The sequence below is a fragment of the Kryptolebias marmoratus genome, linkage group LG10, assembly GCF_001649575.2.
Source record: "Kryptolebias marmoratus isolate JLee-2015 linkage group LG10, ASM164957v2, whole genome shotgun sequence".
In the NCBI taxonomy this organism is placed as follows: Eukaryota; Metazoa; Chordata; class Actinopteri; order Cyprinodontiformes; family Rivulidae; genus Kryptolebias; species Kryptolebias marmoratus.
The window spans coordinates 9,417,799-9,433,537 of record NC_051439.1 but is presented as its reverse complement, the minus strand read 5'-3'; the positions used below and the strand labels follow the sequence as shown (position 1 = coordinate 9,433,537).

The following is a 15,739-nucleotide window of genomic DNA, read 5'->3' as shown; positions in this document are numbered from 1 at the left end:
ACAGCCTGAGTGGAGGACGCCAAGCAGTAAAAGTTAGCAGGTTATATGGAGTGAAAAATGGAGCCATCAGGCAGCTGTAAGCTGCCAACATTCGTTATTTCTAACATATCATTTCACAGGATGACGTTGGGAAAGACTGCAAAATGTATTCCCCAACTGATTTGCATTTATTAAAACCTACTGTGCAATCATTGTTGGTTAGAAAATAAGTGAAGTACAAGTGCAAGCAACAACTAAACAGGAAACAAAAGAAGCTTAGATTCACACTTTAATCAATGGTTCAAAATTTTTTAAGGAAGATTGAATGAGAGGTTTATGAACAATCAATATCTTACCTGCTATAGATAGCTCTTTGGACAGCCTGAGTTGGAAAGGGAATATTAGTTCTGATTGGATTAACAAGCTAATGGCTAATCTGGGCAGGGCTGAGGCCAAAGAGACTGCTGCCATCTTAAAACAACTCTAATCAAAAAAGATTTGTTGCAGTTAATGCAAATGCTATTTTATAAACTTTTAGACTTCTGTCAGTTTTGCATTACATGATTATTCTGGCAGAAATGTTAAGGTACTATTTGCGCTTGCAAAAAATCATAGAAATGTATGTTTCTATGGCAGCACCAATGTACTTCGTTCTTGGCTCTGCTCAGACTAGCCCTTAGTTTGTCAGTTTGGTCTGAATTTAACTCTATTTCTACTAACTAAGGTCTAACATATTAATTGTTCATATACATTCCACAGAATCCCTCTTCAAAAGATTTGAACTTCACAAGGACTCGTTCTGCAGGAGTTAAAGCCAATACTTTGAGGCTAGTGATCTCAAAGCAGGAATAAACTTCCTTAAATGGAGCAAATCTTGAAGTTTGAAGCAATATTTCATAAAATAAAACAAACTTTAATGTAAGACTTTTTTTTCAGTACTTTCTTTCACTTTTCCTTCTTTCTTTCTCTTTATTCATCTAATAATCATTGTATGATCACCTTTAGACCTATGACACTACTACTAATGTGACAATGTGAACTAAAATACATTTTAGAACTTTGGCTGAACTGAATGTGTATCTTATTGTTCTACCTGCCTTCCTTCAGCTGTTTGACTGCTGTGAAAGAGTTTTGCTTCTTTTTACGTGACACTTATTTACAGTATATGCTGCCCCGCTCTTTTGTCAGTCTACAAGCCTGCACAGCACTCCTTCCCTCTCTAAATTTAAGATCTTGTAAACACACTCAAGCCCTCTTTGGAAACTCTCAGGAACATCAGAGGGGTCCCTGGGTTTTTTGCGTATGTCGGCTGCGTCAGCTCCTCCTGGGCAAACACCCAATTGGCAGCGAGTCTGCTGCCCTGACCCTGAACTTTAAATACGAGAGGTTAGCCAAGGGCCAGCGCCGAGGCTGAGGGTGGGTGTGGTGGCAAAGGTCAGCATGGTGGAGGCGGGGGGAGACAGACAGCTATTAAACACAGTGGAGGAAGGCGCATCAGGATGTGTCTTTTATAGCTGGCTGGTACTTGAAGGCATCCAGCGTCACTCCCTGAGATGAGAAGGAGGCGGTCCAGTTAACAGATGAATCCTGTATGGGTGGAAATGATGGGATCAGGATTTTACAAGGTCAGGACAAGGTTAATAAGGGGTCAGGGACTCAGCAATCCCTTCTTTTCTGGCTTCATACTTAAACTGTTTTACTGCAATTATACAAAAAAATGTTGAATATTGCTTGGATCAGACAAGGCAAGGAAAAATTGCCAATTCTAAACTTTACAAGTTGTTTGAGTTAACCTCCAAGGAAAAACACACATTTTTACAAAGAAACTTTGACTTGAGGCATTATACCCTCCAGATGACCCCATGTCTCCTCCTGACTCCTTGAACCCTCTAACCCTTCAATCCTCCAGCTATCCAACCTCTCCTTTAACACTGCTGTGTCCCTTGTTTCATTTTCACTACAACCCTCCTGCGGGGACTTGAACTTGTTGGCCCATCTGAACTGGGGTGACAGCTCACTAAATCACTGGCTTTTAGTGGTACCACCCCCTTTTTTATACACTTTAATCACCAGACTCCAGTAACCAGGAATATTGGGCCCAGTGTGTGGAATTCTCCTCGTAAACGAGAAGGTACAGACCACTGATGTGCTTCTCATGGCAGAATCACTGTGTGAATTCATCTACTTCTTGCTGAGAGGGCTGCTGATGGGGGGTTGGAAAGATGGTGGAGGATGACAATCAATTGTTCAGGAGCAACAGGTTTTAGGCTGTAAACTTGAGGTCATCTCCTGTCTAGCTGACAGTTTCTCATCTTGGCATGCATGTGTTGATGGTGATGGGAGGCCTTGGATTTTGTTTGTTATTTATGGTTAGTCACAGCTTTAGGAATGGTTGAGAATGATCGCAGGCCATCTTTTACACACAGCTTGTCAAAGCTTTAAAGTGGTTAACCCTTTTGTACACACTCTGACTGTGAAGAAAATCAGAAGAAATGGAGCATTTTCCAAAGACAGAAGCATTTTATGTCAAATTGATCCCACATTAGGTAACAAATTAATCTACAGTTCCATTACCAAATTTTTCTTTTCCTTTCCCTTTTCTGACTCTTCTTTGGTACCTGCTTTGATCAGTCCTTTTTCTTAACATTCATCCTCTGCCATCTTCTCTCCTCCTCTTCTTGCTTTATTTCATCTCCAACTAAACATTAATCCTCATCCTCCCTGAGGAAGCCCACTTTGTGGAGCACAGAGGGTATTTTAGAGTCAGTGTTGACATTGGACAGCGAGTTAGATAAATATCCCCAACTCAAAACCACAAGACAAATGGCAGACCTGAACTTGCTGTGTTTCTGGCAGTGAGTTTGCTGGTGTGGCTTAGCTGTGGCCAGCTTTTCAGTAAAGGTGACTTCTTACTCTTTAAATAAATTCAAAAGAAGGGACTACACTAGGGTATGTGGATCAACGGAAAAAAAAAAAGGTCAGAATGAATGAAAGGTCATCTTGTTGTTGAAAAGCAAGCAAGCAAATTTTGAAGAGAACCAGAAACACATAAAAACTGGGTGGTAATATCAAGAAATAAATGAAAAAAGTGACACCTTGCAACTTGGTGATATTATTCAAATCAAAACTCCAACTGACAACAACCATGGTGGCTTTAATTATTGGTGCACATGACATCATTCGAAGGTGGAAACACACAGCCCTCACAAGCAGGCAGGGCTTCGTGACAGTGACAAGCTATCTACACACACTCCACATGTAACCACATGCACATACTGCACCACACACACACACTCTCTCTCTCTTCAGAGATATGGGGCCCATTCTGACAACCGCCAAGTTGACTTGGCATTGGTCGAACTGGAGGGATCCAAGAAAAGCAAAGCAGACCCACGAGATGGCTGGGGCTTTTGTGTTTGTGGAGTGTCACACTTCATCACGAGGGAAACCCATAACAGGCCCAGGAAGATCTTTGAAGCTTTGGGAGGGGTGTGTGGGAATCGCCTCTGTGGCTACCTCTGATGTCAACTTCAATATTCTGATTGCAGGCTATTTCCTGGATTAGGATTGTGTTTGTCGGCTGAAAGGGAAACTGTCCGGGGATTGTATATCAGAGAGCAGACAAGCTAATTACAGAAGCCCACCAGACAATTTGCAGATTATAAACTATTTCACCAACACTTGCTGCTGTAATGGGTTTCTCTGTGTTTTCTAGTCACAGAAATATGAGGCTAGGATGTATTCTTTGATGCGTTTTTTATAATATTTTCTTTTCTTACTGAAGATTTTGTGTAATATGTTAGGGCTTGTAGACAGGCAGACATGTGTTTTAAGTATATATTTAATATTGAACTTGGATGCAACAAGAAACCTATATGACCAATGGTTTGGGGTTTTAAAGCATTATACAGCAGGGCCAGGTGAACGCAGTGCACACAGTTTTCTTTGGCTGCTTGATAATTAATAAAATAGTGGCATGCCGTAATGGACCACATCCTTTTGGCTGGAGCTTCACAAGCCTCAACCACAAAAGCCATGATGTGATTCTAAGATGCCTAAAGCAGGGCAGGAAGATTTGAAATCAAGGAGGATCACACAGGAAAATACATTTGTACTTTGCGGATAGTCGAGAAGTTTTGTTGTTGGAAAGTTCTCCTTTCTGCTGTGTTAAATGAATCAGAAAGTTGAGATTTTTTTATTATTTATTTTGAAGGTCTTGGTTAGTACTGAAATTTTTTCCATCACATTTGAAAAAAATGTGCTTTATAAGTTTATAAAAGGGGGGATAAATAATAATCGAATGTAGAGGTTTAACAGTTCAAGGATGCTTTTTGATCCTGTATTTGCCATCTTTTCACATGTGATATTTACTTGCTTGTTTCTTGCTTTACCACCCAATTCTGCAATTTTTGTGCAATAGTTCAGTTGATTTTTAGCCTTCTCCTGTTTTTCATATTATGTATTACTACAACTAAATAACTATTAACAGATAACAAATATCAAGAAATAGTTCAAGCTAACAATTTGTTCAAGGGTCCATATAAGTGCTATTGTTTTACTGATATATTATACATTTTAATTTATGCTTTCATTTGTAAGTTTGAGTTGTAAAACATTTAAAACTTTTTGGGGGCTGCACTGAGGTACATTCGGTTAGCATTGTTGCTTTACAGAAATTGGCTGGAGCTTTTAACATAAAAGCTACCAAATATATTAAGCCTAAACTCACATAAAAAAAGAAATAAAAGCACCACTTTCTCAACATCACATTACAACAGCTTTTCTGTAAGGAAAGATATTTTGAATACCAAACAATAGTTCAACTATCAGTAAATGATCTCATGGCTTTCACAAAATAGCAGCAGCTTGCAAAGCAAAACATTTTTATTCATTCTAATGCTTTTCTGTTGTGTAGAGGCCAGTTGGAACAGGGGTAAAAGCCAGATTTTCATTTAGTAATATAAAGAGGGGAAAAAAAAGCTCTTCAGGTACTGTTTGCAGACTGAGGTTGTTAAAGATGGTGTCATAATCAAACACAATTTGGATCAGACCCCGACTTTATTTCACATTCTCTCGCATTTGCAATCAAGGACCGATTAGCCTCAAACATTAATGAGCCTACTAATCCATTTGGGCCCTCATGATAACAGTTAATTGTCTGTAAAAATGTGTACAGATCCCCGTTTGGGTTGTTTACTAACTGATTTGGATGTGGTTGGGCCCTAAAGAGGTATCATTATGCTGATAGTTCTTTGGAAAATGAGCCCCTGATGGAGGAAAACACCAGTGGAGTGGAGTAGAGTTAAGAATACACAGGGATGCTTTCAGCTATCACTCACTTGAGTACAAATTTATCACTCCTTCAACAAAACATTTGGGTATCATCAGTGCTCATTTAGCATCATCTATAATTAACATGAGCTTTCTATTTTTTCCCTTTACATAATAAACAAGGGAATAAGTTCTTGTATGTGACCTTTTGATAGCTGATAATTCACAATGAAAAGTCTAAAAAAAAACTTGTTATAGCTGGAGAACTAGATGCTCAGGCTTATTTGTTTCCACCTCTTTTATGTCAGCTGCTTTACATTTCTGGCTTATTGAAAACATACATTTTAAAAAGCAGGCCCAATCTGATTTAGGTCTGTCATAAATCAGAAGAGAAGTTGTGAATTGGCTTGACTTGTAGTGTAAAGTTCTCACTGGGAACAATTACTTAAACATTGTTGAATGAGACTCAAGTCGTCAAAAAGGCTCAAATCTGGCAAGCCTAAAGAAACTATTTGGGCCTTGTACAATTCAAACATTTTCCAAGAATTGCCCAGACTACATTGTCTTCAGACTAATGGGAAAAACTAAACGAGACATGTTTTAAGGAAGAAATCAGCTCACCACACTAGATTTATAGTGAGCCCTAATGCAACTAAACTGAACAATCTTCAGCCTAATATGGACTAAATCTAGCCCAAAACAATGGACAAATCTGGCAACAATCTCTGGGGCAGATCAGGCACAAATTTATTCTTTCGAAACAATTACGTCTCTACATTGGATACATTATTAGAGATTTCATTGCAAATACTTAGTGTCTTTGGGTTTAGGAAACAGTGTGCATGTTGCACCATGTTATTGGGAAGCATGTACCTGCTTTGTCATTTTGTTGAAAGGACTACAACTGCGTAAGTGAGTTTGTATTCTGGCCACTCAGCCTGCAACCTTGGCTAGCCTGTTCTGACACTCAATTTATTGTCCTGTGATTTGAGGCCTTAGTTTCTCATTACACCTAAAGTTTTTGTGTCCTTGTGCAGCAAAAATTAGCTTGTGTGTCCGTGTAAATCACCTGTCATATGCACATGCTCCTTTAAGGAAAGGCCAAGGGTGTCATTTGATTCCTGCTGCCTTGCTTTCATATTTATGCGCCTCATATTCACGTCCATTGGCTGTGTCTCAGTTGGGCTATCCATCAACACTTTTTATCCCCGTCGCACAAACAGTATGGGCATAAAACGTTCCTATATGTCAGCAAAATGCTGCCACAAATAAAACGTGAACAACACACCTCTTTATTTGTCTGGGTAATAAACTATATAAATTAAAAGCGATAAGTGACACAATTTGCATTAGTCATAAGCATTAGGCTAGGGCTTTAATGGAAATTACCTGTGGGACACAGGCTGTTATATAAAATATAAGTCAAAAAATGGGAGACATTGGTGATATATTGATGAGTTTACAAATCTGAAGGACAATCAGACTTAGGGGGATGTATTTTCCCAGGATGGAATCATTTTTCAACCAAACATGTCAAAAAACATTTGAAAAACTCAATCACTCATTTTCAGTAATGGTGATACACTAATATTAGAAATTTATTTGCAGTTGCTGTTATGACAGGCTATTTCAGTTCCAGTATTGTATTGTATGAGTAACTAAAAAAATAGAACCTAGAAATTTAATTTTAACTGTAGTAAATAAAGCAGGAAAATGTTATTGTAAGCTGTTGATTTTAAAAAATAAATTTTAACACAAGTATGTAAAACACAAAGAATAAAGAATAAATTTATACTTACGTTTGTGCTGCACTGACAATTAAAATAAAATACAAATCAGGAACAATAAATCACATTTTTCAAACTACCAAGACCATATCCTCATGATATAAGTATCACTTTATTCAGTTTATGCCTCCTGTATCACATTTCAAATGATGCTCATCTGGAGGTTGTATGTTTTTCCAATTATTCTGAATGAGGAAAAAAAACAAAAGAGTAACAAAACAAAAACAAAAAAGAGAATCTAGTTAAAAGTGATGGGATGAAACAACGTCTTTCTCAATTTTGTACTCTCAGACAGAATCAGTTGCCTTTGGCCTGCTTAGGGGTAGAAGGTGAGGGAAGCACACAAAAGCAGTGCAATTATTCCGCTCTGGCACAACAACAGAGAGCAAAAGGAGCATCAAAGGCTTTCCTCTGAGCAAAATAGGGCTCCCTCAGAGGAAACGCACAACCTGTGTGTGTGTGTATGTGTGAATACCAGCGCATGGACTTTTTGTCCTCTTTAGAGTCCTAAAACAAAAAAGTACAGTAGGCATTAGTAATGGTGTAAAACAGTAAACAATCTTTACCTCAGATAAAGTGAGTTTTTGAAACTTTGTTTTGTACAAGACATGTCACATACGTGAATCAAAACAAACCAAAAAATAAACGTTTTATGTTTGAATAGATAACATGTAAAGCAAGTCAGAACAACAAAGTTTTACACAGTATCTGATTATTTATTTGCACAATTTAATTAAAATGCAATATGTCAAAAGATCTTTTATTAGCTAATTAAAATTTCTATGAGCACACATGGCCCAGCCTTTCCTGTAAATGTAACTTTGACACATGCAGATTTAAATTTATTTCGCTTTATTTTTATTTGGTTTTTATTTACCATTATTACTTTTATTCATTTACTTTATTACTGTTTTGCTATTATTATTATTTCACACGTTTCAGTATTTTATGTGCAGAACAATACAATGCCCATGCACATAATATAAATTTTAAAAATTATTTTACAATTTTAAAAATAATATAATATGCTGCTTTATTAATGTTGCATTGAAAAACAGCTTGAGTGCTAAGCAAAGTGTGCGACTGGATTCAATAAAACCGAAGTGGATCGGATTTTCTATCAGGCATATTAAAGGGCATCTTATATTGCAAGCAGGGTCCTTCCGGCACCCGGAAGACTTTCTCTCACATGTTGTTGTGTACATCCACCGGTTGCTAAGCGAAGTTATCACACTTCCTACCGTTTAGTCAATATTTTTGTTCCAGTAGACTCCTAAACAAAATATAAGAGGATGAAAGTTGTCGCGTTGATAAGGTAACCGCAGCTTTATGGCGTCTGTCGCTGACGTTTTGTATTAGCAAAGCTCCAAAGCGAACATTTTAGAGGAAATGTTGCATTTTATCTGTCACTTTCAAAGCTAGAATTTTGAAATACTTCAGAACTTGTGCGAATGTGTAGTTAGGAGCTCTGGAGATGTTTAAAACCGAGATTAGCGGGATGTTTATTTTCGCAACTGAGTGCTCATTTTACTGCAAACTTGTTAACGATTTAAATTTATATTTACCTCTGTGCTTGTTGTGGTGTCATCCAGTGGAGGCAAAGACAGCTGCTACAACATGATGCAGTGTGTTGCTGCTGGTCACCAGATTGTGTCTCTGGCCAACCTGCGTCCTACAAACAAAGGTGAGAAAAAATGCACCGATGTGATTTAACTATAATCCACAAAGGTTAGCTTCAGTGTGTGGATCAGACAGCAGCAGCTCTCTGTCAGCAGACATTTTTTCTACGTTACAGAATTGATATACTGAATCATTTTCTTTAATAAATACATGGCCAATTATTCTTTTTGGAAATGTTTCTGTTCTGAATATCTGGCAGTGCTTCAGATTATATTCCCTTAGATTAGTATTTCTTTTTAAATTATACACTAGGCTAATGTATAACTTGCTATATATATCTTTTTAGCTTTTTTATTGTCATTTGCCTTTTCTTAACTGTGTAAAACAAACAGAATGTAAATGTGCAGAAAAAATGAAGTTTTCTGACATGCTGCATGATTTTATCAAACTTTACAGAGATTACCTTGATTTTCAGTCCAGTCCGATTAACTCCATATATTCTTTAAATGCATAAGGAACCCCGCCTTCTTCATTATAAGCAAAACTACAGATAAATTAAGTATCGCTAATTCTTCCGGTATATTTATATACATTCATTGCAGGAAGTTTGCAATTATATTTCTGACATGGTGACAGTGAAGCAGCTCCACTGAAGCATTCAGGGATAAAATTTCCAAATCAGACTTTTTTAAGTGATGTTATGTTTTATATTTCAGATTTTAACTAATTAGTTAATATATCAAAGTAATAGCACCTCATTTCAACATTTATAATACTTACATAGAGCCTTAAACTAAGTGAAGCCTGTGACAATGTCTGTAATTAGCTCCACCCCTGTCTTGTATTTCACTGAGTCTTCATCTCTTTTTGCAAACACATAACTGACATTTTGTTATCATGTATGATCTCTAACATGTTGTTTTCTTATGCCACAGATGAGTTGGACAGCTACATGTACCAGACGGTGGGCCACCAAGCTATAGAGCTGTATGCTGAGGCCATGGACCTGCCTCTTTATAGACGCACCATCCAGGGCTCCAGCCTGGACACCAGCAGAAACTACAGTAAAACAGAGGGGGACGAGGTGGAGGACCTGTATCAGCTGCTGTATCTTGTCAAGGTGTGCTTGTCTGTAAAAAAAAACAAAAAACAAACAAAAAAAGAATTAAGAAAAGGAATTTCTCCTGCTATTGATATTTCAGCTGTTTTATTAACTTCCAGTGCTGAAACAAAATCTCTTCTAGTACTATTTTGTAGGTTTGTACATCCTGGCAGAGACAATTGTGATTGGTTACAAACAAGCCAAAAATGCTTTTTGCCTTATTCCAGAATGTTTGCATTTGGCTTGTTTTTAATCTTATAGTACATGACTTTGGGCATGTTCTACTTGTTACTTATGCATTTTACTGTTGTGCTTTTTTATGTAAAAAAAAACAGATGTTTCACTGGCTTATGGTTACAGTACAAATACAGCATTTACTGTAATTCCTGAACAGCATAAAATGGCACCCAACAAAAGGAAAGGAAGCTTAGCATTATTACACAATAATTTGTCATATGTTACCATGCCTTACCATTCATAAGATCATGCTATACAAAATGTGCCTTTTATTCATGATTGCAATTTGATTAACTACAAGAAACTCCTAAAGTTTTAGAAAATGATATTAAAGAAATTCAAAGTCAAACTAGATGCTTTGGATTCATAGTCACATTGTAGCCCTTCATACTCTCTTAAAGAGCTTCTGTTTGTGTCATAGCATCAGATGCTGCACAATTCCTATTGTCAAGTTCAGCCAATTTGTTTGGAAAAGTAAGAAGTTGTGTTAGTGCTTTTAGTCTGTCTCATTTAGTATGCCTTAACTTCCTTTCTAAATGTGGTAAGTTTTCCTTTCGCCTCACCCTGGAACATTAGTGTGCTTGCTGTATCACTTGATCAAAGTTTTATGTGCAGAGTTGGAGAGAGGTGCCCTTCAACAATGGCTTCACAGGAAAAAGTTCAGTATATTTTATCTCACTTGACAGAAGATCAGATACAAAAATTAATCACTGAATTAATATTTCATCAAACACCACGTTTGCCAGGACGCTGAGAAAATATTCATTTGATGGCAAATTATGCATGAGACCTCGGTGGTCCGGTGTGGTGCAGGGTGGCTGACTGACAGGTTTGAGATAACTGCGTGTGTGTGTTTAGCTCACCGTTGGCACTAGCTGTCTCTCTGACCGCCTGCAGCCATGAGGAGGCTACCTGGACAGAAACTTCAACAGCACCAAGAGCTTTTCCTGCTGTCAACACAAACTGTTTGTGGGGATTGATCCTGTGTAACACTTTATCCCCTCTGCACCCCTACACAACCTCATATTTTAGCTAGATACATCAAAATTTAAACCCCTCCTATGGGATTGCGGATAGGAGTTTGTTGTTGAGGAGGGAGTTGGCTTGATGTGGTGGAAATAAGAGGGATAGGGTTTTCTCATGATCCGTTCTAAAGGTTGATCTGGAGACGTAAAGTAAGGCTGCTCCAGGGTTTGACTTGTCCACACATACAGCCTTCATGGCTCTGGCCAGTCAGGCCACCTGAAGGCATTTCACACCCTCTTCCTGCTTTTTTTTTTTTTTTTTTCTCTGCCATCTTCTGTAAAGATTGCTAGCCTGACACATTTCACTACACGAGGAAGCTCTTGAGCCGGTGTTTTGTTGTGAATATAAACATATTCACACAGTCTAGTTTCTAGTTTTTTTAGCGTCTCGTGATCATTGAAATTTGTTGGATGTGATGCAACACCGTCTCTGCCTGTGGCCATTTCTCTAATTGCAAAAGCCTGCTAATTTTCCATTTCCAGGGCTCCTCTGGTCTGACCTCAGCATTCAGACGGGCCATAGATCAGGGCAGTTGGACTCCCACGGGGCCCTTACAGGCCTGCAGACCTCCAGTCATGTCCCCATTTACCCCTTTCACCATCATCAACAATCCTGCACCATAAACAACAGGCTTCCTCTTTTGCTTACTGAGTGATGGCGACCATAAGAATACAACTTGGTGTCTCAGATTTCAGTTTCAGTTGCTGCTCCTCAAAGAAGTTCTTTTTTTTTTATTTTGCATTCCCACTAATCAGTATGTTGACTTACTTGGACCTTGTGCTCTGCATATGTTAGGCAGTCAACTTTATTAATTTTGTTGGCTGCCTTAAAAAAACATTAAAAATGAGTCGAACCATCTCAAATATTTGCTTGAATTTATAAGCACCATCACTTTCAGTCTAGTACAATTTATATTTGTATTTTGTTGTTTTAAAAGGTGGCTCTTCAATCAATATTCAATTAGTAGGTGTTAGGGAGAGAAGAAATGGATAGGCGAGTGATTAAAAAAACTGATAATTTGCTGTTAAAAGAAAAATCAGTTTTAGCATGAGTGAATGTGTTTTATCCAGAAAGTGTGATATTTTGAAAAATAATCTCCAGAACTTTGAAATAATTAATTAGAAGTAACAAGATTATATTTGGCAAAGAAAAGTTGACTGTAGATGAAAATTGTTGGGGTTTTTTTCCCCCCTCAGATCCAAAGTTGATGAGTTTTAGGTGATTATATCTCCCTCCTCCTTCGAAATCCCCACGACAAGCTTGTAGCATGAGCCAACAGTGCCATCTATGGATCATTCAGATTCACTGAGAAGCCAAACTTGCCTGAGAATGTCTGAAACCACTCAAAAAATTCAAAGGAAAAGATCATATTCTTCAGAACTATTGTTGATAGATGGAGAAAAACCTGTAATTATAATAGAAAAAAAAGGCCTATCCTTTTTCTGGCAGTAGTGATAATAGCAGAATGACAATGTGGCTTCTTTTGGGCCCTTTGCTCTCATCGCTGGCTGTTCCTTTGAACTGTGTAACCTGATAGACTTGCAAGCCGCACCATCCCCTGTCCCATCCTGCTAGGTGCTGATCTTTGAACCCCGCTCTTTGAGGAAGAGAAATAACATTTTTGGGGAAGCACTTTAGGACATTTTTTGGCTTACGGCTGTATTTTCATAAAAGGAATTGCATCTTCTGCGAGGCTTCAAAAGTAAGCTGGGCTGTAAGCATTAAAAGAGAAGTCTCTCTTACTGCAAAACAATTTTATGTTTCTGTTTAGAGTTTAAATACTTGCTGTATCTTTAGATGGTGTCTGTGCGGAGGCACATTACTTTTAAAATAATATTTTATAAGTTGTGTGCCCACACTTTACTGTGCGGTTGGTCTGCTCTTCTTTGTATGATCTGCTCTGATGTGTGATACAGATCAACAGTGTCAGTCACCCCTGGCTGTAACGCCAGTCCCCTGCTGCCCAAAGCCTCCAAAACCCCCTCATATTAGTCATATCACATCCCTCAAGTCTTATATCCTTCTCCCTGTGCTCTGTGACCTGACACAGTGGCTCTTTATGCCCCGTGACCCGGCTCATGTGTGTCTGCTTGCATGCACGCTCGTGTGTTCAAGGTCAGGTCAATCCGGGCCTCTGTTCTACGATAACAGGTCCATCTCTGTCCTGCTTACACACCTCTACCTTTCTTCATTTCCTTCGGTTCGCCTTCTTTCAGCACTTCAGATCAGACAGAGATGCTCTCATTCCTCTCACCCATCCATGCGCTCTTCTTCTCTCCGTCCGTCTCAACTTCAGGATCACTGGCGATGCACACAAGTTTTTAATTATTAGTTGTTCAGAACTTTAAGGAGAACATCTATTTTACAACACGAAGATGTTTATAAAAGCAACACACCTCATATGAAAGTGAGTTTTGAAAATTCTAGTTTTGGTTCCTTAATTTAGCATTAGATAAAATACATAAAAAAGAAAATGACTCTATCTAGGGTAACTCTGTAACCTTTGAGCTGATGAATAAAGACAAAGACATTTAAGCTCATTAGAGTGATGAGGAACAATAGATGATATCTACGCACATGTTCTATTCCGCCAGCTCTAATTAGCAGTGCTGTAACATCTCTGTCATACCAAGACCCGGCTTTGAGAGCGATGGAAATGTTACTTTCAGATCTAATTTCTTATCCTATAACGACTTTTCAGAAACTCATTTTTCATAAAAGTTTGTTTTATTCTCTTGGATAATTTTGTCGCAGGTCAGCTAACATCCAGCCAGCCTTCATTTATGTTTGTATTTTATTTTTTTTCTTGAGATGTCTTGGAAAAAGTCCTGATGAGGTGCCCTGAGACCTTTGGCCTTTGTAGATGAAACATTCCCTTCCTCTATTGTGTGTTAAAACATCTTGTGTTTAGTGAGATAATCCTTCTCTTAAACTCTCACACACACACACTCTTTCCTTCTTTCCATGTTTCTCCTGACCTTTATTAAACACACTTCCCCCATCCCATCCTCAGCCCCTACTGCTGCACCATTATTGACATCAGCACACAAGAGTGGGGCCCTCTGAGATCATCAAGGCAGTCTGTCCACAAGTCCAAACATTCTTTTACATTCTTCCCTCTTTCCCTCGTTCTTTTCGTCAACTTTTCCTCCATTGTATTGTTGTCACACTTTCATCCGGACCCTTCAGAAGCCTTGCAATGTCTTGTAGTAAGTGTCCTGATGGAGGTGCCTCCTGCTGCGATAGGAGAGAAGAGGGAAGAACAGAAGGGAGACGAGAAAAAAAAAAAGGAGCAAGGAGGAGGAGGGAATCTCTCTAGTTGGACCAGGAGCTCTGTAGTATTGATTAGGCAGCTGAGGTGTAGTGAGACAAGATGTTGAGGAAGGGTGTGAACCATGAAAGGGAAGGAGAGAGGGGGGTCAAAATCAAACATCCAGGCGCTCTCTGATTACCAGTATGGTGCCGCATTAGACGTACATTGGGGGCTCAACAGGAAAATGGATTTCTTTAAAAAGCTGCTTAATACATAAATCATGACCTCTGGGGTCACAGCCAGGGTTTAGAAGATCAGATCAATAACAAAGCTAATGCAGGCTTGTTGTAGGTGGTTTGCGGTGCACAGAGACCACTAAATGGTGTTACTGGAAGTAGCTTACAAACAGTTTAGGGCCAACACACTACCCTTTGTGCAAAGTTCATTTTATAATTTGATTTCATCTAAATTCAAAGTGCTTTATTTAAAGATATATTACAGCATGAGCCAGTATAGATTCCTTCAAACAGTTGTCTCTCAGGATTGCCTCTTTGTGATAGCCATTGTTATCTTTTCCTTGGCTCTGAGATTCTTGTATTTATGTTAGTCGACACAGTGGCAGTGGGGTTGAGATTGCAGGCTTGTTTTGCACATGAGGAAGGATAGCATTAGCGTTGAGATAATGGCGCTGTGTATTGTTCACCGGCTGTGTGGAAGTGGTGGGACAGGATCTATTAGATGCAGGTCCATTTCCCACCAACTGACGCTACCAGTCCCCGCAAACATTAGATAAAGAGTCAAGCCTCGAGCCTTTGTAATTTGTTTGTATTTTTCTGCTTAATGTACTTTGCTCCATCTTGTTTAGTGATGATGGAAGCTGATAGCCTTATCTTGCCTTGGCAAGGGCATGAGCCACCTCAGACTGCTTGGTTGAACATTGTCCCAATGAAGAATGTGTGTTTTAATGGTCTTTTTTTCTGGGTTTTATTTTGATGCTGGATGCTTAATAGCTATTTACTTAAAGGTTATTTGCATTGGAGTCATCAGCTAGCACTATATTTTATGATCTCCACTGAAATCTATCTTTATTATTATCAAAATTGTATTGTTACAATTTTCTTTAGTCTTTAATATACATTTTTTATAGTTTCTTTATAGTGCATTTGAGTGCCTTTTTCATAACAATATCAATAATGTATTATTACGTCCTCAATGCTCTGTACTTTTATAAAAGTTACATTTAGACTTGATTTAAAGATAAAGTGTTAGATCTGTGTGACTTATGGCAGCTATTTGTATTCTCTAAGCATCAGTAAATTCAATGAATAATCTAAGATGTTTAAGAAAAGCAAAAATAATGTAGAAAATTTGATTGAAAATCTTTTGAATTCACCAGTATCCACAACTAGTCAGGGCAGCTCAATATTGTCTGCCTCATAACATGTAGTTTTAAGTCTTTCAACT

At 38.3% G+C, this 15,739-nt stretch overlaps 1 protein-coding gene across 3 annotated transcripts in view; it reads left to right on the top strand.

Moving 5' to 3' along the window:
- Positions 1-8,210: 8,210 nt before the first annotated feature.
- The window catches only part of dph6 (diphthamine biosynthesis 6), a 53,867-nt gene continuing 46,338 nt past the window's right edge, over positions 8,211-15,739 (top strand). For all 3 annotated transcript variants that reach the window (XR_001808472.3, XM_017410894.3, XM_037977973.1), the window contains exons 1-3: positions 8,211-8,352; positions 8,630-8,721; positions 9,593-9,777. Coding sequence is in view for 2 of the 3 variants with exons in the window: in XM_017410894.3 (XP_017266383.1) it covers positions 8,330-8,352; positions 8,630-8,721; positions 9,593-9,777 (300 nt within the window). In the remaining variant the exon portion in view is untranslated. The remainder of the gene's footprint in view (positions 8,353-8,629; positions 8,722-9,592; positions 9,778-15,739) is intronic.